We start from the raw sequence: 27837 nt of genomic DNA on the forward strand, positions 1-27837 counted from the left end.
TGTTTAATGGAGAAGAGCGAGTTTGATAAGCTGAACATTTATCTGTGAAAATGAATCAAGCTAGTCCAGTGCGAGAAGCGCCATAGCCACATTAACATAAACTACTCGACGTCACAAGAAGTACTGAAAAATATATGTCGTCACTCTCGGTAGGCTTTGATTCCCTCGATCAGCTGACGTACGTTGCGGACAAATAAGGAAACAGCGGTGTTTGTTGTGTTTCATTCTATACTACAAGGGCGATCGATTTTCCACATTTTAATTTGTTTGTGAACGCAGATTGTTGCAGTAAGAAAATAACCGACGACGTGGGCACGTGATGATTGGCTCAGGCCAGACGGCGGCGGAAACAGTGGGCGTGAGGTGTACTTTGCGGGTCGCTACAACGTGATGACGCAACCCTACTGATTCAGTCCCCGCTGTGTGTGTGTGTGTGTGTGTGTTATCTGTACGTGGTGACAGTAGTGAAGGTCTGGTAAATTCATAAGCGTGTATGCATCTCTGTCTCTGTCTGTCTGTCTCTCTCTGGGATCCGTTTCTGACAGCGGTAATAGTTTGGGGATTTAAGTATATGTCTGTCTGTCTGTCTGTCTGTCTGTCTGTCTGTCTCTCTCTCTCTCTCTCTCTCTCTCTCTCTCTCTCTCTCTCTCTCTCTCTCTCTCTCTCTCTCTCTCTCTCTCTCTCTCTCTCTCTCTTGTCGCTTTTCAGAGTTGAATTGATAAAACAGCAGGTAGATTTAGCGAAAACATCTGTTGCCACGTAACATTAACCCCAATTTCTCAATTCATTCTCTACTGCGTGACATTTTGCCCGTCAGTCGAATGCTTGCTTGTGCGAGCTTTGTACTCATCTAAGCTATCATGTGACCCGTGTGTGTGTGTGTGTGTGTTTCTCTCTCTCTCTCTCTCTCTCTTTTTAATTTCCTTTAATGGTGTGTTTATTTCCAACTTCCTGGTGTGTGAGAGAGAAAGACAGTGTGTGTGTGTGTGTGTGTGTGAAAAAGGAAAAATAAGTGCGAACGAAATGACACTTCTCTCGCGAGTATTGGTTAAATTGCACTCATGACAATACAACTTTAAAAAGCAGAAAAAAAGCAGGGAAGCACGGTCTCTAAACAGGATATGAGGTAATAGCTTTATGTTGTTTGCAAGTGTGAGCCTAAATGTGTTTTTGCATAATTATTTAACGACAGTTTCTTTTGGAATTTTGCCCGTTTTGTATTTTGCGGGTTGTGTTATGCGAGACATAACGTTACTTTGGTATGTCTGATTCAGTTCGCACCTTGTCGGGTCAGTCTGTACATCACGTTTTTATTCCCGTTACATTTTCATGAACCCGACAAGTCTTGTTCTGTCATTCTCTGTACTCAAGGCAAAGATATAGCCTGGAATATCTGTGCTAACGGTACATCATGCCCGGGGCTGTTATCGATTCTTTTCGTGACCCACATACACACGTTGTCAGGTCACCCTGTTCGTAACATTTTAGATCGCATCGGATTTACATTTCTCTTCCTATGATGCTTTATTACACTGCCCTCCCCTCCCCTCCTGTTCACATCGGTTTTCAGTCATTGTCTGTCATAGATCAATACCGAATCAATCGATTCTTTCGCTGGCCTAGATACAACATCATACATCTTCCTTTGTTTACGTCATCACACCAGTCAAGGGAGGCAGTCTGACAGTGTAGACTTAGTGACCCGGATATTTCAGCTTTGACCCAGTTCCACGCGACAGCTTTGACCTGAAATGCTGTTTGGCCGCTTGCCCATAGGTGGGGGGAGGGGGTAGGGAAGAAAAAGAAATGAGTATTGGATATTGACCTGTTTGCTGCCTTCGAAATCGGGTCAGTGTGGCAATCCGCGCTGCACTGCAATTTGGTAATTGCTTCTCTCTGCCCGGACTAGAAAAATAAACGAGAAGAAGAAGATAATTATGAGAGAGGGGCCAACATGCTTCGAAATACTTTACCCCTTTGCAAGTTCGGTTGCATTGTGTGTGTGTGTGTGTGTGTGTGTGTGTGTGTGTGTGTGTGTGTGTGTGTGTGTGTGTGTGAGAGAGAGAGAGAGAGAGAGAGAGAGAGAGACACTGACACTGACACAGTTTAATTGAATATGGGCCTACAGCCCCTTTCAATGGGGGGGTACACATGAATCACAGGAAAAAATAGAAAACATGATATTGAAACGTATGCAAAATACACAGTGGTTTGTTCCAAGCTTTCCTCTATCTATAATCTTGCACATCAATGCTGCCTAATATATATACATACAACCGAACAATAAATACAGCAACAACAAAACCTTCAGCGACAATTAATCCTCATTATTATTTAACATTGACAATCTTAACTGAAATGCAAAAAAACAAAAACTTTGCTAAATCTACAATTGTTTCTGTGTCTTGTTTTTTAAACATTGTAATCATACTGCCCAACTGATCACCAACACTTAAAAACTGTGCTAAATACTTTATTCTTAGCTCACAATATGTTTGGCATTCAAACAAAAAATGGATTTCGGTCTCTAATTTATCTTCACAAAAGGGGCAACACTTGTTTTCTGTTGAATTTTGGAAGCGATATCTGTGGATATTTATCTGTGAAACGCCCATTCTAAATTGAGCGATGACATTTCTGTACACATCTTGAGAGAGAGAGAGAGAGAGAGAGAGAGAGAGAGAGAGAGAGAGAGAGAGAGAGAGAGAGAGAGAGAGAGAGAGAGAGAGAGAGAGACCCAGCAAGATTACCTGTCCCAAGCAGGGTCACGCCCTGGATCGTGGAACGCCTAGTTGTGTCCACCACAGGCGGTACACACGATTATGTCCCCCGCAAGACCAACCACATGGTAGGTGTCTCCAAATTAATGCCTTAAAATAGTAGATAACCAGACTTTCTTGTTTTGAAGTTTATATCATACTGACCGGTACTTTTTTTGCATTGGATCAGCCAGTTTTCTTACCATTTATACTCTCGTGTACTACATAAGAGAAGAGATTTCACCAAGACGGATCAGAAATACTGTCCCCCACGTTAAAAATGATAAAATAACACAAAGCACGGTCAACAGAATGGCTTAAATCTTCTTGGTTGTCAAAGTCTAACTACTTGTGGATACTGCCTTCCATTTTTAAGTTTCAGCTTAGTTTAGTTTATACTTACGATGGGTACAAAGATCAACAGTGAAATTTGACGGGGTAAGATCCCCCGCAGCTTGGTCAAAAATGCGGGGGACCTTATCTGGTGTCTGCGGGGGACCTTACGCACTGAGAATCGAGTACCACAAAATAACGCTAGATTAGAGCAGCTTATCTGCGATGCTGGTGCCCCAAAACGCGCATATAAGTCTGCAAGGTATCGAAGATTTAACTGTGAGTATTAGAATAGTGATTGAAATGGTAGTTCTGGGTTAATTTGTACGAAATTGAGACCTCTCTGCGTAATTTTCACGGAATTCAGCAGAAACCCGAACGCCACTGTTCACGAGTACACAACAAGACCTAAGTAAAATACTTATTGCCTAGGCTATTCTGCTTCGGAATATCTGTAATAGATAATGTGATCTGCCATAAAATACCTTCACAGGGCAATTCTTTTGCGATATATCAACTCTGCTTCCGCGTGCGGGGGACATAATCGTGTGTAGCGCCTGCGGTGGACACAAATAGGCGTTCCACGATCCAGGGCGTGAGGGTTGTCCTTTCGAACACTCGCTGCATGAAAGCTAGCGAAAGTTAGAGCGTGATGACGCAGTGACTACGTGTTCTGAGGGGAGCAAGACTACTTTGGCTTTGTTTGTTCTGGGGCTAATAGCGCGTGTGTCGACCCTGACACTTGTAAAGCTGCTTCGGTCCACTGTGTGCATCTTGCTAGGGGATGGGGGAGGGTTGAGGGGAGGGTTGAGGGAAAGAGTTTGGCAAAAGATGACTTAAAACGCATGAACACTCGCATAAACGCACGCGCACACACAAACACTTGCATTAACGCACGCGCAACCACACAGACATTTACATACACACACACACACACACACACACACACACACACACACACCTGGAGAGCCGCTAACAGAGACATGTGGGGGTGGAGAGAAAAGGGGGGGGGGGGGTAATACAAACGTTCCGGTTGTAAAAAAAATTAGGGAAACAATCGTCACAAGGAATTTGTCACACTGGTCTACGGTTATGTAAAATAGCAATAGGGGAGGAAAAAAGACTGCAATAAAGTATTACAATGTTGCGCTCAAGAGAACTTAATATATTCAGGCTTCGTTAAATGCGGAGACCAGCTGCCTTCGTGCTCACGCCGGGGACTTTTCTGTTTGTGGTACTAAATGAGAGTATCTATTGCTTGACGAAACAAAGAGCAAGTAGACCAGAGTAAACAGAGAACACCTGCGTAAGTCACCAGCCTGCACTGTAAAGCCGTTTTGTTTGAATAACTGTCGTTCAAGTTTCAATGACATACGTTATGTTTTTAAACAAAGAGTTCTTGTCTTGCTCTCTTCGTGTGTGTGCGCGCGCGCGCGCGCTTGCGTGTGTTTGTGTGTGCCCTGAATGTAAATATTGCATGCGGCATTGTGCACGCAGTGCAGTACCGTAGATATAGACATCCCTACTTGCAGGGACAGCATTGGGGATTGAGGTGAAATATGCAGCGAGTGTAGAGCGAAACCAGGTTACACGGTCGTCAGTGGGGCACAGTGTTTGCGTTGTGTTACTGAATAATCCATTTTGTGCACCCGCAGCAAGGATTACCCCGGATTATCTGTCCACGCCAAGACAGCGCTTCGAGTTCATTGAAATGTGTGTTGCACGTGCACAGCAAAACTAGGTCACAGAGGAATTAAGTCGGTGAAGCACGCAATATGCGGACTGATTATGTCAACGCAACACCTTTGTGATTGATGATAAAGTTGGTACTACTCTTTCTCTGATTTATAAGAAATGGTACTGCTTTTTTTGATAAGTGTTTCTGTTACGTGTAAATCACTAAATGGTAAACCAATTGCATTGATGTGGATTCACTGGTTCAATAACCACGGTTAGGGAAATAGCCCGAAACACGACGTGCCCTTTTGCCGTGTTCTCTTCTTCCTGGTCAGAATGTTTTTGGACATGTATGAATGCATCACATGTAAATAAAAAAAGTCCCCTTTATTATTATAATTTTGTTTTTATTATTATTTTTTATTTAGTTTAATGGGTAGGCCTACTCCTTTTCTTTATAAAAGTTTTCTCTGATACACATGAAAAAGAGTCATTGTAAATTACGAAACTCAGTGCAAACAGTCTGCATTTCTTGATCGTCGTATTCTCTTGAGCTTTTGCGAAAAAGTCAGTTGTTTGGTTTAAATTCTGAAAATCAATGCCCTGAGTTCGGGGGTTGGCCTAGTTGAGTGCATGACTGTCCTGCCAGCTTCTCCTGTCTGTGTCTCTCCCTCCCTGCCTCTACTCCTTGTGGAAGTCCTCCCACTACATCCGCTGTGCCATGCATGGCCTTGGTCAGGAAGAAGAAGGAGGAAAATCCCCCCCCCTCCTCCCACCCCCTTGGAGGAAATCCCCCCCCCCTCCTTCCCGCCCCTTCTTCCTTCCGTGTCCCGTTTCTTTGTGTCGCGTGCTTCTCCTGGCTCCTTGTTTGCTTGTCCGCATCTCAGAGGCGCCTGACAGCAGTAATGATTAGTTTTGGGGAGGATTAATTGTATGAGCTTCCCCTGCTAAGGCTCGGGTCACAGAGATATAGAATATCTCTGTGGCTCGGGTAGGATGTGTGGTGTATCGAAGTTTGAGGGGGATCGTGCAGCGTCCAATTTCGTAGAAGCCTGTCTGGCTGGCGGTATTAGTACCCCCCCTCCCCCCCCATCACTCTCTCTCTTTCTCTCTCCATCCCTCACTCCCCTGTGTGTGTGAGTGTACGTGTGTGTGTGTGTACGTGTGTGTGTGTACGTGTGTGTGTACGTGTGGGTGTACGTGTGTGTGTGTGTGTATGTTTTTCTCCAATCAATACTGCGCTCAATGTCGTTTCCTGCTAGACGTCACATATGATTAAAACAGATCAGGTTTATCAAAGTTAATCGATCTGACTGTTTAAGGTCAGAGATAAGCGGACAGCAGTTTCCTGGTGGTCGCGCCTGTCATGATCGAAATCAATGTCTTGATAAATGCAAACCATGGCTCCCCGCAGAGCAAGCAGTCATTAAATTTCGAAGGCAAGAGAACGATTTGTCAAATGAAATATCAAACGGTAGCCGACGTCTTGTCTAATATTTTCACAGTTTAACCGTTAAAAGACTAGAACTTACTGGTTCTCCTTCCTCCAACCCGTCAGCAAGCACCACACGGAGTTTATAGTGATTGTTTTGCCTCAGGAGCGAAGATGAAGTGTATTGAATTCTGTCTACAGTCTAGACAGTCGTTTTGTTCTTACGCTGCTCAGCTTCCCTCCATCGCCAGACTAACAGGTCACTGGCCTGTGATGGCATTTCGCGACTTGCTCGTTACGGTGAGACAGTGGACACACGACCTTCAACCGCTCGGATGGCTCGCAACAGACGTCGAGTCAGACATTTTCTCCGTTATGCTGGTGGTGGTCATGTCGAAAGTTGTGTTTGTTGGTGGAAGGCTGGTCACATCGGGAGCATGTCAACAGATGACAGGCCTCACAGGGTCAGTCGGTCATTGCAATTCGCTCTCCCAGGGAAAAAGCAGCGCCAGTTTCCTTGATGGAAACCTCACAGGACGAAATATTATGACGTCTGTGATAAAATCCATCGAGTCTTGGATCCACTGACCCTATGGATCATGTGGCAAACATTGCAGTCACGCGTGCCGACGTATTCAATAATGGATAGATCCAGGCTGACCTAATAACATTCTTTGAAAACAAGGGTTATATGCGTACCCGAGGGCATTCTGGCATCTGTTGAGCAGATTTCAGCAACATTGACTGAATTGCCTGGTCGTTCCGGGCATGCACCATTTTCGTCGGGCGATGGGATTTTTATGACATAGCTCTTCTTTAGAAAATCGAAATCTAAAGAAAAACGCGGTCAGCAGCGTGACTGAGAAAGAATGGGTCGAGTGTTTTAATTGCCGTCTTGATATTTTGTTGCACAGACAAAGCATTTTGCGTTGCGTGCGCATCCTGCAAGACATTTGTTTTCGGTTTCATGTTTCCTCTTGAACTGCATGGCGTGTTGTTGTTGTTTGGTTGTGAGTTACGTTGTTAAGTGGTTGTAACATTGTCATTCCATGATTCTACGAATACGAATACTAAGCTATCGATAAGAGCAGGGATGAAGGTCGGGCGCCTTTTCCGATTTTGATCAGCGTCCGAGCCAGGTAAGCTAGAGTACACAGAGGGTTTAAAGGTTAGAGTCTGTCGCCAGTCCGATCAGTGGCTCTCTGACGTATGCGGAAAGGGGTCAAACGCACGTAAAATGACCCTAGTCGACCAGTTCGGCGTCTGCTAAAATGTAAGTGTACAGCTTCGTCTTCAGCGAGTGTCACGTCATGACACTTTACACAACGAACGCCTGGGCTGCGACACATGAAGCCTGATGTATTGCTGCTCATTCTGATTGTTTTGACAGTTACAGGAAGTTTCGGTGTCCTTTTTAAATTACTGACGTTGTTTTTGTTGGGTTGTTTTATTCAAGTCACTTCCGACACGACTGGCGACCCGCGTTTCAAACAGACCGCATAGAGACTCAGTCTGCTCTTGATGATATGAGGAAGGGGACTGCTTCGAGAGGTTCAGGCAGTGTGAATGCTCTTCACTTTAAAGGTCCTTGTCTACATTTTTTATACCGAAATCGCCATTTGACCATTAAAATGCAGAGTCTATTATCTACAAATATCAACAATACACCCCCTTTCGATCAGGAAAGACGAAGCCAGTGTCGCCGTTTAAAAATTCATTGTATTATTCCAGCGTAGTACTCATAGTAGGATACTGTATCCTTATTTGGAAAATGCCAAGCGCAAAACTCCTCTCAAATCCCGTGCATTTCGTGCGTTGAAAAAAAAGCGTGGACAACGCTCCAGTGGCAAACTGTTGCTGCACTTGTTTGGGCGTGGCTATAAGCATAGTCACATGAATTTGATTGGTCAGTATTTTTTGGCAAAGCACATGTTCTCAGCAAACAGAAAACAAAATATTGGAAGCGTGAGTCACGCTACCCAAAAATAAAATCTTTTTTTACATATATTTTTTTCTATAACTTTTTTCCCCATGGTTCATTCATCATTTGACATAATTTTGTATCGAAATCTAACCATAAGATTATTGAAAAAAAGCAAAAATGTAGACGACCACCTTTAAGACATCGCTTTGTTTGTCATATGTTAGAATTCGAACCGAATGACAAATGAAGTCGGAGCGTGGGTCACTACAGTTTCTGGGTGCGATTTTGAGGTTTGACAGGTTGGTACGGGGGAAGAGAGAACCTAGTGGGATTAACGCCATCTCCATGCCGTCTGTGGCAGTATTTGTCATACTATGGAAAGCTGTTCGGGTCAGCAATTAAAGTTAACTTTAATTCAGTTAAAAGTTAACTTTAATTGTTTAAGTTTAGCACTAGTTATTTGGGTGCATGTACTGACCAGCCAATTAGATGCCTCGTTTGCAAATTCGACCAATAAGAACATGCACCTAATTATTAATTGACACTCAATTGCTGAAAAAACTTAATTCGAATTAAGCAGGAGCTTGGGCCAATCAAAAGCCGCCTCTCATTGCCGAAATCTGTGACCAGCCCCAAGTAACACTGACGCTCCACTTGCATCGAGAAATGCGGTCAACAATGACGCGATCGAAAAAGTAACATCGTGTGTTGAGGCGTATTTGCCATTTAAAAAAGACATCTGATTGGTTTTTCAGTACATGCACCTTAGTAGTTAAAGTAAACCGTATTAGCTTACCCGAACGGCTTGGCGTAGTCAGAGGGTTAGAGAGGGGGACAAAAAGCTAGAGCAGAGAAGGGATTGGGGTGAGGAGGGCGTGGAGTCGGAGTGTTTGCGCTGCACCCTTAATGGCTTGCCAGACCCGTCCATTGCTTGCTCAAGTTGTTTTTTTGTTGATTTATCCACTTTTGTATCGCTTGAACCTCAAATTAAGTCCACACTGAATAAACTTGTTAATCGAAAGGAAGTCAAACCTCTTGTGTTGCAAAGCATGGACAAGACCACCCACGGTTCCCCCTACCTATCCGTACGACGCACGTGCGTGTTCATCTATCTCTGCCGGTGGCTTCGGCTTCAGGATCGATAGGACACTTGCAGTGCCGCATTGAGGAGGGAATTAAGATGAGGAAGTAATCGTAGAAGGACCACGCAAGAACAAAAACAAAATTGATTGAGATAAACAATTTGATCCTGCATGAAGATTGCTAGAAAAGCTGCTCTGTGCAGGATTAAAACCGAGGAGATTTAATAGATTGTGGATGGTGGCTGAGATATGACCTTCTGTGTGTTCTTAAACATGTATAACGTTTCTTCTCCAGCGTCCAATTTTCTTGAAAGGACACAGTTTATTCTTCCTGAATAAAAGTTTGAAATTTGTTTGACAGCCCAGACAAATAAGAAGAAAAATGAAAATGAAGGGAAAAGAAAAACAAAAAACAAATCGTCTTGATTATGATCAGTCTGTATGGATTTAGCGTCCTTGTTATACAATCTTGTAGAAAAAGAAGGAACTTCTGAAGATCTGATTTTTGCTGACATGTGTATAAATTAAACAAAAAGAGAGCAGTTTCAGTTAATTGTAATCTGGTGAAAAATAAGAAGTAGAAGAAGCAGTATTCTGTCTTTCCCGATGCACAGGTGAGAAAAATTAGAAACAGGCTATGTTGTTGTTGTTGTTGTTGTTGTTGTTGTTGTTGTTGTTGTTGTTGTTGTTGTTGTTGTTGTTGTTGTTGTTGTTGTTGTTGTTGTTGTCTGAGGAGTGTTGGAGTCAGCCGACAGCCAGACCCAAGTGTTGGTGACATTTGTGTTGGTAATCTAATGTGACTGATAAGGCAGCGCAGGGTAATGTTAGCTTTGTTTTCCATACTCTGTGAGACTTACCGGAAGCAATAAGCACTAGGTGCCTTTTTAACCCCTTCACCCACGATCCCCACAGCAAGCCCCAGGTGTTGGTGACATTTGCGTTGGTCATTGTAGTGCTTGGTAGGCGGGAAGGAGGGGGCAGGTTGGCGTTTGTGTCTGGGTCGTGGTGTAGGAGTGACTGTGGTTGTTTTATGTTCTTTCTTTATTTGGTGTTTAACGTCGTTTTCAACCACGAAGGTTATATCGCGACGGGATGTTTTATGTTGGTCACAACACTTGATTGTGTGTGTGTGTGTGTGTGTGTGTGTGTGTGTGTGTGTGTGTGTGTGTGTGTGTGTGTGTGTGTGTGAATGATCGTGTTTGTCATCACGCTGTCGCAGTAGACGGGTGTCTGTGACTGCCAGATGTCTCCTGGCTTTCCGGTTTTACTGATGGTGGCTTGAGGTCGTCTGGTACTTTGCCCCCACGTAACCGTCAGTCACTGATTGATCATTAAGGGCAAACAACAGCTCATCCGCGAGGTCCAGAAGCATTACCAAAATGTTGGGCCCAAGATATCTTTTGATTGGGCCTTCAAGACACATGGTCTAGACTCTGGCTCGGGGACAGGGGCAAAAAGCTCCCATGGGGTCGCCTTCACGCGGCGGGAGTGTTTCCACAGAGCTACCCCACCCCTTTACTTCTCTTCTTTTGTCTTATTTCTGCCTTACCAGTCCTTTCACCTATTTTTGATTAGTGCTTTTGTGAACAAGAAACAATTGACAAGTGGCTCTATCCCATCTCCCCCCTTTCCCTCGTCGCGATATAACCTTCGTGGTTGAAAACGACGTTAAACACCAAATAAAGAAAGAAAGAAAGGGGCAAAAAGTGGGTGGTGAAGGCTCCATGTGTCATTCGCTCTTCTTAATCTTGTTTATCATTCTTGTCATTATTATCAACAAATTTTCATTCAGTTCTCTACTTTTATTCGTTGTTGTTCTTCTTCTCATTAGTAGGGATACGGTTTAAAACTTTGTGGTCATTCCCTTTAGACGTGAAGTTAGAATGACAAGAATCCTTTTGTTGAACTTGAAGGGAAAGATATGAAGCGATTCAAGACACAGTCATGGTGCCTGGAAGTAAGGATTTTCAAATTTAGCATTCATTAACACGAAGTGTTGCACAATGTATCTAGCCATCATGAACTTCAGCGTGAAACAGTAATTGTGTGAACTTTTTAATATAACGAACTTATTGTGGTTGAGTTCGTACCTAATTAATACTGCTGTACCTAGGTTTAAGTTGGTGTGATTAAAATATTGTGTAATCCAGCACTCTGCTATGCTTTGCACAGTTCCTAAAACCGAAACTGTAGCTTCTTTTTACTTTTTCATTAGCTGCTTCCGTGTAGATTGTTGATATTGATCAGGCCGTCTTTCTATCTCTCTTTCTTTATCACATTTTGTTTATCAGTAATCCGATCGGTTCACGTAACAGTCAGCGTAACAATCAAGTTTTAACATCGTGATCAGCTTTTCAACTCACATTATTCAAGTTGTTGATTATTGGATTTTTACTAATCGGCTCGTTGCATAAATTGAATCTGTCTATGATTGCATTTTAAGTGATCGGCTTTTCATGTAATTTGATACGTTGATTGCGAAGTCGAAACCGAGTTATTTCCAGGAACACGTGCGCAAATTTAATATCTATTAATGTTGTTATTTTTGTTTTACTGTCAACATTTTGTTTGTTTGTTGGCAATTCATGTTTCTATTTTCAGATTAAAGCAGTAAAGACTTTTTCTTCTGCTTTGAGTCATTAAACGGCATTGCGGTGGGATAGTGGTGGAGGGGAAAAAAGGGGGGGGGGGGGGTTCTGCAGCAAGGTGATTGCTAAGATCGAGATTCGCCATTCCCCACCAGTTGTTTGGTTTGTTGATGGGAAATAAAAGTAATGTCTACTTTGGCTGAGACGAGTGACGTTGGGTGGCGTTACGTCTGTGACGGCGGAGAGAAGACGTCCCTTTTTGTCATGCCCCTATCAGCCAGGATAAAACTGCGATGGCCAAACATTATATTGTGGCAATCATTTCATCGACCCTTTTTTCTTCCACTCATCCCCTTAAAACCCACCCGCCTCTCTCTCTCTCTCCCCCTCTCTAATTCTCTATCTCTATCTCTTTCTCTCAGACATTACCCCCCCCACACACACACACACACACACACACGTCATCCTCTCTCTTCCCTTCTTTGTTTTCAAGCCGTATTGATACAAACAATCCCTTGACAGTCTACCAAATTCTGAAATATACTTTCTTCACCTTGATGACGTAAGCAATACATACTGGAACGAGAGGAGAAGGGTGAAGTGGCACGCATGTGACCTTTAAATTTAACGCTGACATAAGCACCCGATATTTCTGAGAGAGAACAACAACGAAGCAACTTCAAAAGAGAATTTTAAAGAAGAAGAGAGAAAGAAAGAACTTAGAGAGAGAGAGAGAGAGAGAGAGAGAGAGAGAGAGAGAGAGAGCAGGGGCGGATCAGTTCATTTTATGGGGGGGGTTTCCAAAAGTATATTGTGAAGATATGGGTGTGAAGGCGCGAAGCGCCGAGCCGACGGCGCAAAGCGCCTAGCTTGCTAGGGGGGTCCGGGGGCATGCCCCCCCGGAAAATTTTGTAAAAAAGGATGCAAAATGGTGCAATCTGGTGCATTTTGAGGATGATCATTACCAGTTTCAGGCAGCAGATTTTGTCACTGATTAATACCCCAAAAAAACACCATTTAAAAAAAAAATTTTTGGCTGGGGGGGGGTTTCCGGAAACCCCTGAAACCCCCCCCTCGTCCGCCCCTGGAGAGAGAGAGAGAGAGAGAGAGAGAGAGAGAGAGAGAGAGAGAGAACTTAGAGAGAGAGAGAGAGAGAGAGAGACAGATAGATTAACTGAACTAAACTTAATTTGATGACAAGGATTAAGAATTCAGGTCGGGCCTTTTTTTTGCAATCTGTCTTTAAAAAATAAAAAGGAGAGAGAAAGTTTAAGTCAATGTGTCCATTCTTATGAACCATTTTAAACGTGTCAGTTTGAGCAAAGATAGAAATAGTCTAGCTCTATCTCTGGTCTGAGGCACTCTTGACTAGAATGTTAAGAATACGATGGGTCACGTGGTCGAATGTCAGCCATAACAATGATCGGTCATTTCATGTTCATGACACTGACGAGCGAGTTGACCAAATCCCTGTCTTGCTTGGTGTGTCTGCCTTTCTCGAGCTTTTGGATGGTTAATGATTAGAATGGTAATTAAGGTTTGAGACTACGTGATATTTTTGTGTCAGCTAATAGTCAGGGTAGGTAGGGATATTTTGGTTCAGATTCTTCCAAAAGCACCATATTTGGCCCAGAGGTCGCCCATGCCATACTGTTTCCATTTTTGCCGACTGCCAAGACGGGCGCCCCATGGGGACGCCATATTGGCAAAATCCAATATGGCCGCCGTCCGGGTTACATATTGATCACAGGTAAAAAAAACTAAAAATGCTAGAATCATAAATGATATCACATTTTAGGGTTTTTTGGGGTCAGGGAATCCGATTCAGATGTTATTTCAATGATCTGTGGTCAAAATCCAATATGGCCGCCATCCGGGTATGATATCGATCACAGGTAAAAAAAATAAAAGTGCTAGAATCATGATTGATACCACATTTTAGAGGTTTCCGGGGTCGGGGAATCCGATTCAGACGTTATTTCAATGATCTGAAGTCAAGTTTACCCTTCAAGGTCACAAAAAGGTGCTATTGGAAGAATCTGAACCAAAATATCCCAAACACCTCTAATTATACCAAAAAATCAATGATTATTCAGGAACAATTTTAATTCAAATAATTCGGAGACATCTGTAGTGGCAAGACACTTTTTGCCGCTGTGTGCATTCAATACAGGATTATTATTACTATGCATATGTTCTGGCTGGCACTCTATGATTCCAGCAAGTCCTACTGGTCATCACCACCGTTATTAACACACCCGCCTTTGCATTTGCAGTGCTAGAGGACCGTCATATTTTCAGAGGACCGTGCATCGGACACTAACGCTGTTGCATTTGCACTCTATGATTCCAGTAACAAGTCCTACTGGTCATCACCACCGTTATTAACACACCCGCCTTCGCATTTGCAGAGGACCGTGCATCGGACACCGGCGCGGTTGCATTTGCACCTTCCCGTGCATGCCTTGAGGCAGCCACATTGCAAGAGAATGGCACATGCCAATGAAGCGTCGCTTAGAGTGGTCCATAGTGGTTGCCAGGTATTGGTGCCATCTTTGTGCCAGCCCCACTCACTGAAGTCAGGAATTTCCTGCTGGATTGAGGTGGCCTGACCCCAGTAGAAACTCGCCTGTAGTAGCGCTCGCTTTACATGCTGGAACAGTGCGGCTTGGGTAGGTGGAAGCTTTTCCAGCAGTTTGCATCCAGTGGAGAAGAGTTGATATCTGGCCGTGTTGACATCAGCTGCACTGCACCCCTTGCTGTACATGACTATGACAAAGCGTTCGAGGCGCTGCATATGCACAGACTCAAGACTGAAGAGGTCAGGGTCATGCGTGAGAGCCACTAGTGTGTCGGTGAGATCCGGTATGCTTGTCCATGCTGCCCATGCTGTCTTCTTGCCACATCCAAGAAATTGTGAAGTCGTGTCGCACCCCGTTAAGCTGTGAAAGAGGGGTAGTGCCAAGGATTTTGACGGGCCAAGGTCAGAGTAGATTGTATGGACTGGTATGTCACGGTAGTTTTTACCAGTACCGAAGCCCACCCAGAGCTCTGATAGGCCCAGGGACTCGAAGAACCGGATTGTCAAAACTACGACATCGCTGTCCACAGTGCGAACAAAGGCTGTTGTATGACCCTGCTTTGCTGCATGTGCCAGATGCAGGAGGATCCTGGTGTCCGCCTCGGAATGGTTGCACGGCTGAAGTGTTGTGAGGTCACAATACTTGTTGGAGAGCACGGTCTCGAAGCGGGTACTCAGGAGCAGCTTTCCGTCCATGTCAGCCTTGGAGATCTGTGTGGTGATGAAAGAGAACAGCTCCTTTTTGTTTTCCTCATTTTTCAGGAATCCGCTGTTCCAGTCACGCTTCGGGATTGGAGTACTGCCATCACCGACTCTTGTCCGTGGGCCATTTCCACGTCGTTGCTGTGTGAGCGCTTTGAGGTTATTTTCCTCTGGGTAATTATCCCATATGGCGTCAATGCGTTGGGCACTGCTTGTGATTTGGGCCTCCAGATATGGTACAATGTGGAGTGACACATACTCGCTGAATGTATTTGCTGTTGTGGGTCGCACCATGTGGATAACAGCTGCCATGTCCAACACCACGATTGTGGCTTGTTTGGCAGCATCTGCGCGGCCAGTGGGTGCATTGAGGCACCTAAGAATGTCTGATTTTGTCCCTGATCGCAGCAACCCTCGATCCGCCAGGCTCGGTGGCTCTCTCTGATTTTCGAACCGAAAGAAGTCTGTCATGTCGGCATCGGGACGTGACTGGAGTGAGAGAAAAAGTTGTGTGATTAACATCATGTTCTGCCTCTGGACGCCGCTGTCCTTTGTACCTTTTTTCTTATTGGGGTCAGGTCGGTTGGCGAAGGTTAGCATGTTATTCCGCTTGATTGAATCAGTTACTGATACTGAAGCCTTTTCCAATCTGTCCATGACATATGCTGCATGCAGGGTTTGGCCAGTTTCACCGATTTGAGATAGAGAATCAGTAACGGCTTAGCACTGATTAGCATTTATATTTAGGAAAAGTTTTACACATAAACTTACGATTGTTTCTGCGGTATAGAGAGATATAAAACTTGTGCGTCATACAGCTAACTGATGGAACAGGATTTTTGGGATCACGATGAGACACCAATATGACTTTTACAGTGTCGATGAGGGGTAAACTTGACTTCAGATCATTGAAATAACATCTGAATCGGATTCCCCGACCCCGAAAACTTCTAAAATGTGGTATAATTCATGATTCTAGCACTTTTAGTTTTTTTTACCTGTGATCGATAAGTAACCCGGATGGCGGCCATATTGAATTTTGACCACAGATCATTGAAATAACATCTGAATCGAATTCCCCGACCCCAAAAAAACCTAAAATGTGATATCATTCATGATTCTAGCCCTTTTAGTTTTTTTACCAGTGAACAATATGTAACCCGGACGGCGGCCATATTGGATTTTGCCAATATGGCGGCCCCATGGGGCGCCCGTCTTGGCAGTCGGCAAAAATGGAAACAGTATGGCATGGGCGACCTCTGGGCCAAATATGGTGCTTTTGGAAGAATCTGAACCAAACAACCCCTATAAATCCCTACCAAACCTGACTAGTAAGCATAGGTGACGCGGTGCAAGAGTGGGAGACACTAGATCTAGATCTGTCTGTCTGTAGCCTACTTACGGGGACACGACTGCCAGATCGACACTGCGCTTTCCGACAGCGCTTCCTCGCGCACACACTGGAAACACGCTGTGCAGATCAACCTGTAGGAAATCTCCTTTGGTATCTTCTTTATCTATTTTTCTGGGGCTACGAAACCGAACAATGTGAAATCGTCTTCCCCGAATCGGCGAACTGCAGCTGGGTGAGAACTGTATCTATACCACAATCCTTCACGCGATCTGACTTAACCTTGACCCCTGACCTGGTCTACATACCACACACGACACAAACCAGTCACCTGTTTTTACCTCCCCCCCCCCCCAAAAAAAAAAAAAAAAAAAAAACACACCACCCGTTTTCTTTGGATACACACTTTAACTACATACGTGCCGACGAAATGTTGATCATTGCTTCAATACTTTGAAGCTGTTGCTTGGATAAATAACCAGGTAAAATTAGTATTTCGGTGTTCAGTCAAATGTTAAAGTTTCTATCACACACACACACGCACAGACAGACAAAAGTTAGCATCGCATAGGCTACACTTACGTGAGCCAAAAACAAACAAACCATGAAACAAAAACACAAACAGAAAATAAACCCGCATCTTCGTCACAAGGGGTAGCGGCGTCTGGCTGAGCTAACGGTGATTAACGGTCTTGGTAATGGGGTTCCTAATAGGAGAGACGACGCAGTTATTGTTCAAGTGATAACGATTCTGTCCGTTTTCTTTTCACTTTCCTTTTGCTTTTAACGGACCTTGTCTGCTGGTCTCTTCGTAAACATGTTGTTGGTTTTCTCCATCGTCATTGCCATGGAGGTCAATTGTGGCTCGACTCAAATCATTTTGTTTACGTGTCTGACATTTCTTGTTCACGTGTCGGGCAGAACTTTTGGCACGTGTTCGTCAGCTTTTTTTGTTTTTTTAACAATTTTTTTTTTGGCAATGGCAGTATCATTTTGTTTACGTATCTGGGCACTTACGTGCCTGGTAATATTCGTTAACATGTTCTTTTATATTAATATTATTGGTGTCAGCCGTACACGTCTTTAAAAGACGTGAGACCTTTACCTCACAAATCTCGGTTGACAAAGTGATTTTCAGCTCGACACCAAGCTCCCAGTATTAACGTTTAGAAATGCATTTTATGTGACATTTTCTGCCTGTCTTGGCGCAATTTGCCCGAGTGTGGCTTGGCCGGCCTAGCACCATCATCGTCAGCCTCAGTCGGTCAGTCATGCAAGCGAAGGATAGATTGCGATCAGGTCGGCTGCATGCTGCAAAGCTCACAGCCTCTGCCATGTCAATAATTGATTGCCGCTGCCATTGTTGTTTCGACCGACGTCTCGGAAATACGCCTTGCCTTGATTGACACGCTGTCTTCTCATTCTGTCTGACGTAGACATGTTCATGGACCTTTGCAACAAATTGTGTTTGTCTGCACTTTTTAAAGGCGTTTCTGTCCATTCCTGTTAATGTCTGTTTGAGGAGGACTTATTTGCTAGAATAAGTTTGGCACATGGAATTTATGTTCAATTATCAGATGATTTCGAAGAAGATATCTCCACGAATACAATGAGAGTATAAGGTGTAAGCTCAAGTGTTTTGCCACAGCTGATATAAATGCCTACAATATATACATAAGACATTGTTTCAAGATTGTTTTGTAATGAGATTTGCTCTATTTTCAGACCTTGTGTTGTTGGATTTTCGTGTTTGCAGAGTCAGCAAGTTTACTGTTGTGTTCGGAGACTTAATGGTATCACATTGTTGGAGGCCTTAAAGTGCAGAGAACACTGTAAAAGTGTCCCTTCTGAATTGTTTAGCCTTAATGACTGTAGGACATGGCATCTCCTGTGTCTGTACCAGCCTCCGTGTGTTGATGTATATCTCAGGACTTTGTGAAAGTACATGTTCGGACAAAAAGTTGTGAAACGGTTGTTGGTTTCAGGCTTAGGGTAGTTGAGGTTGTTCAGAACTCGCTACTTCGCTGTAGTTTTTGCCTGTTTGACCACTGATAACCGGTCTAAACAAGTTGTGCTCTTCTTCCTTTGTGTACACCGGTACACAGTACATGTATATAATAGGAACTCCCTTAGACACCCTTGTAATGTGTATGGTCTCTTTTGACTGTCCGCTACACACAGGCATGTACGCACACACCGATATGAAGTTGATGAAAGAAGGAGTTAAGAGGCAGCTTCGCCTGTCTTTTTTTCCCCTTTCATCTCCAGGATAAATCTCATGGAACATGTTTGTTTTGGATTATATCTAATCATGCATACAACAGTGAACACGAATATGGATGTGTTTATGTGTGCAGATCAGGTCACAGGACATGTGTGTGTGTGTGTTGTTGGTGCAATGACGGTGGCTTTAACTACTGGTGTCTTTTTTGTTGCAGGTGTTGTAGCCAGGATGGGGGGCGGCTGCTAGGGGCGGGCGACTGTGGCGAGCCCGGGAGCCCCTGTAAGCTGGAACTGGGCTGTGAGGGTGGGGCCAAGATGGGGTTGCGCTGCGGGCTGGACTCCAGTTCCACCTCCCCCTCCTCCTCTCCTTGCCCCTCCTCCTCTCCTTGCCCCTCCTCCTCCCCCTGCCCCTCCTCCACCACCCAAGAGGTGTGTGGATCCCTGTCCCCCCCTCACCTGCTGCCGGAGACGGACGGAGACTGGCTGGACGTGGCACCCGACGAGGACAGCAGCGACGGCTCCGTCAAGCGGGAGAGGAGGGACAGCAACGGGACAGTGGATGGCAGGGGTATACCCGACACCCCCATCTCCTCTCTCCCCTGCTCACCACTGCCATTCCCCAAGATTCCAGCCTCCCCGGGGGCTTCCATGCAAGGCCTGGGCCACGGCGAGGGCATCGGCAGCAATAATAATAATAACAAAAATAATATCAGTAATGTTAATAATAACGGACTGTTTGCTTCACCCTCATCACCATCATCGTCGTCGTCACCATTGTCGTCCATATCCTCCCAGACCGGCTCTCTAGCCTCGCTGTTCGGGGACAGTCAGAGCAGCCGATCACCACCTCTACCACCACCACCACCACCACCACCTCTACAACCGCTACAAGCTCATTCGCTCAAGGGCAGCAGCAGCAACAACAACAACAGTAAGAAGGGCAGCATCAACAGCAGCATGAACAGGAGCGCGTCCTGTTCCAACTTGTCCCGCCCCTCCCCCTACTCCCGACACCCCCACCACGCCCCTTCCGCACCCACGTCCTCGTCGTCGGTCCCGGCCACTCCGGCGGAGGAGGTTGACGTGCATTGCCAGTGGAAGGCGTGCGGGTGCGTGGTCAACCCCGCGGACCTCTTGGAGCACCTGCGCGTGCAGCACGTGGACAGCCAGAAGGACGGGGAGAAGTTTGTGTGTGAGTGGGAGAGCTGCAAGGTGGCGGGCAAGGCGTCGTGCTCCATGTCGTGGCTGGAGCGCCACGTGGTGACGCACGGGGGCCACAAGCCCTACAAGTGCATCCTGCCCAACTGCGGGGCCCGCTTCCCATCCCAGACGGCCCTACAGAAGCACGTCAATGCCCACTTTGCCTCGGAGGGCAGCTCCAACGGGCACGGCCGTGGGGGGCGGGCGGCCCGGGGCGAGGACTCCTCCACGCGCATCATCCGCAAGAAGAACAAGCTGAAGAGACGACGACCGCAGTGTGGTGAGTGCCCTCTTCATCCCCTCCCATGTACAAAATGATTGACACGCAGGTGCAAACACCCACGCATACACACACAGGCATACACACAGGCACACACACAGGTACACACACACACACACACACACACACACACACACTGTACACACACGGTAGACAGTGCAGCCTCAGTGGAGCCAAGCATGTGAACCAATGCAGTTGGGGCGGAACACACTATTTGAAGCAGCAAGAGGTCCGTTGAGTGTCTGCCTTTGGAGCATGCCCTTCGGCTTTTCAATTACATAGCATTTGGGGGAGGAGGGGCAGTTGGGAAGGAAGATAGCAAGAGTCAAACATTGAAAACCAACATTGGTTACGTATTGGAACATTTAATCAAAGACAAAACAACATAGTCACTGGTACGTTGACCTAGCAGTCTGAGCAAGGGACAAACACATAATATTGAGATGAACAGAAAAGGAACTAAGCTCAGTCAGGTCATATTTTTTCAAACTCAAGATGGTGAGAGACCAAGAGAGAAGAATGGTCTGAAGGTCAGACCAAGGTGAGCTTGTTGAAGGGATGCAATTTAGCCAGCAGACGACAGGCAATTAACACAGTTTGTTTGGAGAAGGTAGCGGGCTGTGTTATGCCACCACCTGCTTTTTGCAAGTTTAGCCTCAGGTCATTTGAGAACAAACACATCACGCTGCACAATAGGTGTTCGCTAAATCCCTTCTGACTCGGTCTCAAAGTAGACATATAGAGAATACTACATGGCTTGCTGTGTCGTACCAGATTTACACGAGTTTTTGTTTTTTTAAATATTGAACTGCGAGCGAACGTTTGTATGTAATGTTTGCAGCACACCTGCCCCGCAGTGTTTGTATGCATGAATTGTTGTTCTCTAGAATACTTCAGTGTATACCTATGGTGTGCCGTACATGTATAAAATCCAAAAAAACTGATCGACTGCTAACGTTCCAAAAGTCAGAATAAAAAAACAAGATTGGTTGGTTATTGGAACGTTTGATTTATGACAAATTTAATGTATGACAAAACAAAAGGTTCCAGTCACTGTTGTTGGACCCAGCGGTCTTTTAAGTGGACAGACAGACAGACAGACAATTATGATACAGATAATACACTAAGCTATGGTTATATTCATCCGTCGCTCAGAGAGGGACCACACTTAATGGATGCATGTCTCAACATGTAAACATGGTTGCACCATGAGAGAGATGAACAAACATCTGTGTACTGCGCACGTAAAGGACTTCACATGACTGACTCGGAATGACAACCGATACACGTAGAACTGAACATACCTTACGTACTGAACCAAGAAAAAACATTCCCTTCTCAGGCATGGTGGGTAACCGTAATGGGGCAGGTGTCTGCAGCCAGGCAAGGCACGGAGGGGGGTGGGGGGGGGGGGGGCAGGTAAAATAATGGGCTATTGCCTTACACGACCTCGACACTGTCCCCTCCTCCGGTGCTTAGCCTTTGTGGCTGTGACAGACGCGCGGCCTAATTATCCTCATCCCTCCTGCTGCGGATGCCAGCCTCCCAGGCGTCTTTCCAACTCCTCTTTTTATGCGCTCAGTCTGTCACTGTGGACATGCAGTTGTTACTATTGTGTGGGTTTTTGCGGGTTTTGTTTTTAGAAGGGGGGTCTCGTTTCTTAATAATACATGTGATGTAGACGCGATTTATAGTTGGTTGCTTACTCTGTGCTACCAGTTAAAAAGTCTTCCAAGAAAGTGTCCTCTCTTCTCTCTGTCTGTCTCTCTGTCTCTGTCTCTCTTTCTCTCTCTCTCTCTCTCTCTCTCTCTCTCTCTCTCTCTCTTTCTCTCTCTCTCTCTCTCTCTCTCTCTTTCTCTCTCTCTCTTTCTCTCTCTTTCTCTCTCTCTCTTTCTCTCTTTCTCTCTCTCTTTCTCTCTCTCTCTTTCTCTCTCCCTCTCTCTTCTTTTCTGATTCAAGTCAGTGCCATTTTTTATCTGTTTATTGGAAAAACCAACAATCTTTGATCGTTCTTGTTTTCACTTTTCTCAAAGCTGCTACTTTCTTCACAGTTCTTCTTTCCCTTTTCTTCAAAACTAAGAACAAGGCACATTGTAGCTGTTTCAGTATACATACATTTCCACAATAGGACGCGGGGGGGGGGGGGGGGGGGGGCGGGTGTGTCTTAACTGTGCGCGTTTGGTAAGCAGAAAGCACAGCCCACTGGTGAGGCAGCAGTACAGTGGAACCCCCCTTTTAAGACCACCACCCCCCCCCCCCCGCTCCCACTCCCACTCCCATTTAAGACTCCCTCTCAGTCTTTCTAAGACATTTGTTCAGATTTTTTTGTCATAGCCTCTGTAAATTTTCCTTTTTAAGTCTTGCCTTTTTAAGACCTTAATTTCTCAGATTTTGTTTAGGTCTGAAAAGGAGAGGGGGGGGGGGGGGGGCGGGCAGCGGAGAGTCTACTGTAAGTTGTAACTGATTTTCATGGATGGTGCACCTTCACGGTCCCCAGTCCCGCATGTCTGGTCTAATGGGAGGGTTCTGTCAGGTAGAAACACAGGGAGGGTTGAGGGAGGACAACTTGTGTGGCTACAAATATATACGCTCGCCCCCAGGCTGTGTGTGTGTGTGTCAAGGTCGCACAACAAACTTGTTTTGGCTGAGTCGTGGTATGGCTTGTGAAAGCTGGTTAGTGTGACCGTGCAAAACGTGTCTATCCGTACACCTACACCTTGCATAATCATCATTTGTGTCGGGTGACAAGCATGCCTGAGGGCATTGTGTCACACCTTCAGCTTTGCACATAATGACACATACATCATAATGACACATACATCATAATGACACATACATCATAATGATTTATGGATCTAAGTGACATGCTTGTGTTAGGACATGTTGCAATTCCAAATATAATTTGCTGTTACAAATGTGTATATGAATTGAATGTGACCTTTGCATTCATCACAGGAACTCATTTAAGGTTCCTTTTTATTGCCTCCGTATTGTGGTATTTAGCTATTGATTATAGTAAATAGCAAATAGCCTGCTGGGACAAAATGTTACCTTTACTTACTTAGCAGACCTCTGTCAATCTACTTTGTTAAGCTTACTTTCTGAGAAAATAAATTGCTAATTAGTCTTTACTTCAGGCAATTTTTTCTTATTTCCAGCTGGTATTTACTGTAAACTGTGTCGTAAATTGAATCAAAGTTCTGCTTAAACATTTCATTGTACTACATGTAGGTTCATTAGACACGCAGTTCTAAGCAGACAGTTTGCAGACGAATTTGAGGGAAGAAACATGTCACTGTCATACAATATGTGATTTACTGACATTTGTCTCCAATTCCTCTTCTATGTTTCTTTCATTAATTAAAAAAAAATGTCTGCATTGCTGAGAGAAATAGTGTCATCATATATGTGTGAGCTGTTATTGTGAAATTCCGTGCAGAGGCAGCTTGCAATGTGAATTGCAATCAGAGAGGGGAAGGGAAAGAGCAAAAATATATTTCCGTAGTAGTAAAGTATTGTGGAAAAGTTGTAAGGCTGATGTGTTAGTGTGGGTGGAAACATGAGAGTGTCACTGGGGCAAACAAAGCACTATATTTCCACAGGCAATACTCACCAGTCTCCATTGTGTCTATTTGTAGTGTGGAGGATGCAGACAGTTCATTCATGAATAGCAGAGATTGCCAAGAGACTTGCAGGCAAAGCAAAATGTCAGGCACATATGTTGAAATCAAATGCAAGTGTGTGGGTGACTGCATTTAATGAAAATTTCATTTTTGTTGCCATTTTTATTACTCTTTGAGATTTCCTTTCAACAGATTGTTTATTCATTTGCTGGCTCTCTTGCACAGTTTGGTTATGTTTTGAAGTCAGTTCAAAATTGTGACATATGAGGAAAGACTGGTTCGTTACGAGTGTAATTACAATTTATTATTTTCTGTGAATGCTGAGGGGCATCATTATGAAAGTGAAAATACAGTAATTTAATCAATCAATCAATGAGTCTTATATCGCGCATATTCCGTGGGTACAGTTCTAGGCGCTCTGCAGTGATGCCGTGTGAGATGAAATTTTATACGGCCAGTAGATTGCAGCCATTTCGGCGCATATTTACCTTTCACGGCCTATTATTCCAAGTGACACGGGTATGGGTAGACAATTATTAACTGTGCCTAAGCAATTTTGCCAGGAAAGACCCTTTTGTCAATCGTGGGATCTTTAACGTGCACACCCAATGTAGTGTACATGGGGGGAGGTTCGGACACCGAAGAGAGTCTGCACACAAAGTTGACTCTGTGAAATAAATTTCCGCCGAACCTGGGATCGAACTCACGCTGACAGCGGCCAACTGAATACAAATCCAGCGCGCTACCAACTGAGCTATATCCCCGCCCCGTACATAACTCTATTCTGGGAAAGGTGGGGGGCTTCGAACGGAGAGGGTGTAGGTTAGCTGCAAATCAAGTCAGGTCTCCCCACTCTTTGTTGGTTCATTTATTTGATTATAATAGCTTTCCATTCATTTCTGTGTCCTGTATGAACTATGAACAATATCTTTGAACCTTCTTTGTAATTGTAGATGAAAGCTGAAATTTTATAACTCATGTGTTAGCATTTTGAAAAATAACAGCAACAGGTCGGTTGATTTTCAAGTTTAGGGAGAGATCATCACATAAATCTCTTTCTAGACATCAGTTTACTGTTATTGTTTTGTGGGTTAGTGTGTCAACGTTTTTCCCTCGGCAATGAAGTTGTAGGTTGCATAAATCAAGGAGGGAGTGCGTCATAGATTTCAAATGTCAGCGAAGGCTTCTTTCCATTACCCTTAGTGAACGCACAAAAAAAAGAAAAAGTGAAACCTTTGAGTAAGAAGAGAAGAGCGACGTGGCTTCATCATCTCTCAAGTTGAAAGGGGATGGGGCAGGGTGGAAGGAGGGGAGGTGAACAATGAAAAGAAGACAGAATATAAACAAAGGGATGTTGTAAGAGGAGTAAAATGTCAGCGTGGATAGTTATGCACAGAAAGTAGGTTGCTCCTCTCATGTGGTCAGCCTTTCCCTGGCCCCAGAAGAAAATGTCTCGGTGTCATTCCTCTTTTGTTGTTTCCGCCAGTTGGAAAAAAGTAAACAACAAGTCGCGTAAGGCGAAAATACAACATTTAGTCAAGTAGCTGTCGAACTCACAGAATGAAACTGAACGCAATGCAACGCAGCAATACTCGTAGCATCGTCAGTCCACCGCTCATGGCAAAGGCAGTGAAATTGACAAGAAGAGCGGGGTAGTAGTTGCGCTGAGAAGGATAGCACGCTTTTCTGTACCTCTCTTCGTTTTAACTTTCTGAGCGTGTTTTTAATCCAAACATATCATATCTATATGTTTTTGGAATCAGGAACCGACAAGGAATAAGATGAAAGTGTTTTTAAATTGATTTCAAAAATTTAATTTTGATCATAATTTTTATATTTTTAATTTTCAGAGCTTGTTTTTAATCCAAATATAACATATTTATATGTTTTTGGAATCAGAAAATGATGGAAAATAAGATGAACGTAAATTTGGATCGTTTTATAAAAAAAATTTTTTTTTTACAATTTTCAGATTTTTAATGACCAAAGTCATTAATTAATTTTTAAGCCACCAAGCTGAAATGCAATACCGAAGTCCGCGCTTCGTCGGAGATTACTTGACCAAAATTTCAATCAAGTTGCTTGAAAAATGAGAGCGTGACAGTGCCGCCTCAACTTTCACGAAAAGCCGGATATGACGTCATCAAAGACATTTATCAAAAAAATGAAAAAAACGTCTGAGGATATCATACCCAGGAAATTTCATGTCAAATTTCATAAAGATCGGTCCAGTAGTTTAGTCTGAATCGCTCTACACACACACACAGACAGACAGACAGACAGACACACACACACACACACACACACACACACACACACACACACACACACACACACACACACACACACACACACACACACACACACATACACCACGACCCTCGTCTCGATTCCCCCCTCTACGTTAAAACATTTAGTCAAAACTTGACTAAATGTAAAAAGACATGAATTAAGGGAAGTTTTTTTGACAAGATAAAAGATTGCAAGAAGAAATATATGTCTTTGTTTCAAGTGTATTTGTTTTCTTTGTCATGTTTTGCTTGTTTGATTGATCAGATTTATAGACCATTCCCATTTTACATTTAGTCAAGTTTTGGCTATGTTTTTTTTATAGTGTTGATCTTTTAGTTTCAGGCCAACAGATTCAGTAAATAATTTTATATCGCTTCACGTGACTTGTTTTTTTAGGGCAGTATTTAATGTTAAACAAAGAAAGTTATCAGTAGCATGAATTAAGGGGTTACTATTACTTGAGTTTTAACCTACAATTTGTTGTTGTTTGTTTTGTTTTGTTTTGCATTTGTTGTACATGTACAAGTTTATTTGAGAATCCTATTACATGTATTTCTATTTTGCATACAAAATGTTACTTTTGCTTCTAAATGTTTAAGTCTTTGTTACTAACCCTTTTCAGACCTTCACAAATCTGAGAAAATCAGGTCTTTAAAAAGGAGGGAGTCTGAAAATGGGGATACATTTACACAGGTTATGAGAGGGAGTCTGAAAATGGGGATACATTTACACAGGTTATGAGAGGGAGTCTGAAAATGGGGATACATTTACACAGGTTATGAGAGGGAGTCTGAAAATATGGATACATTTACACAGGTTATGAGAGGGAGTCTGAAAATGGGGATACATTTACACAGGTTATGAGAGGGAGTCTGAAAATGGGGATACATTTACACAGGTTATGAGAGGGAGTCTGAAAATGGGGATACATTTACACAGGTTATGAGAGGGAGTCTGAAAATGGGGATACATTTACACAGGTTATGAGAAGGAGTCTGAAAATGGGGATACATTTACACAGGTTATGAGAGGGAGTCTGAAAATGGGGATACATTTACACAGGTTATGAGAGGGAGTCTGAAAATAGGGATACATTTACACAGGTTATGAGAGGGAGTCTGAAAATGGGGATACATTTACACAGGTTATGAGAGGGAGTCTGAAAATGGGGATACATTTACACAGGTTATGAGAGGGAGTCTGAAAATGGGGATACATTTACACAGGTTATGAGAGGGAGTCTGAAAATGGGGATACATTTACACAGGTTATGAGAGGGAGTCTGAAAATGGGGATACATTTACACAGGTTATGAGAGGGAGTCTGAAAATAGGGATACATTTACACAGGTTATGAGAGGGAGTCTGAAAATAGGGATACATTTACACAGGTTATGAGAGGGAGTCTGAAAATAGGGATACATTTACACAGGTTATGAGAGGGAGTCTGAAAATGGGGATACATTTACACAGGTTATGAGAGGGAGTCTGAAAATGGGGATACATTTACACAGGTTATGAGAGGGAGTCTGAAAATAGGGATACATTTACACAGGTTATGAGAGGGAGTCTGAAAATGGGGATACATTTACACAGGTTATGAGAGGGAGTCTGAAAATAGGGATACATTTACACAGGTTATGAGAGGGAGTCTGAAAATAGGGATACATTTACACAGGTTATGAGAGGGAGTCTGAAAATATGGATACATTTACACAGGTTATGAGAGGGAGTCTGAAAATGGGGATACATTTACACAGGTTATGAGAGGGAGTCTGAAAATAGGAATAC

The 27837-nt window shown here is 43.9% G+C and overlaps 1 protein-coding gene across 1 annotated transcript in view; it reads left to right on the plus strand.

Annotated features, from left to right (window-relative positions):
* The window catches only part of LOC138962469 (zinc finger protein aebp2-like), a 74694-nt gene that overhangs the window by 33056 nt on the left and 13801 nt on the right, over window positions 1–27837 (plus strand). Inside the window, exon 2 of the mRNA XM_070334296.1 lies at window positions 18868–20132. Within this exon, the coding sequence (XP_070190397.1) occupies window positions 18868–20132 (1265 nt within the window). The remainder of the gene's footprint in view (window positions 1–18867; window positions 20133–27837) is intronic.

This window comes from Littorina saxatilis, linkage group LG3, assembly GCF_037325665.1.
Source record: "Littorina saxatilis isolate snail1 linkage group LG3, US_GU_Lsax_2.0, whole genome shotgun sequence".
Lineage (NCBI taxonomy): Eukaryota > Metazoa > Mollusca > Gastropoda > Littorinimorpha > Littorinidae > Littorina > Littorina saxatilis.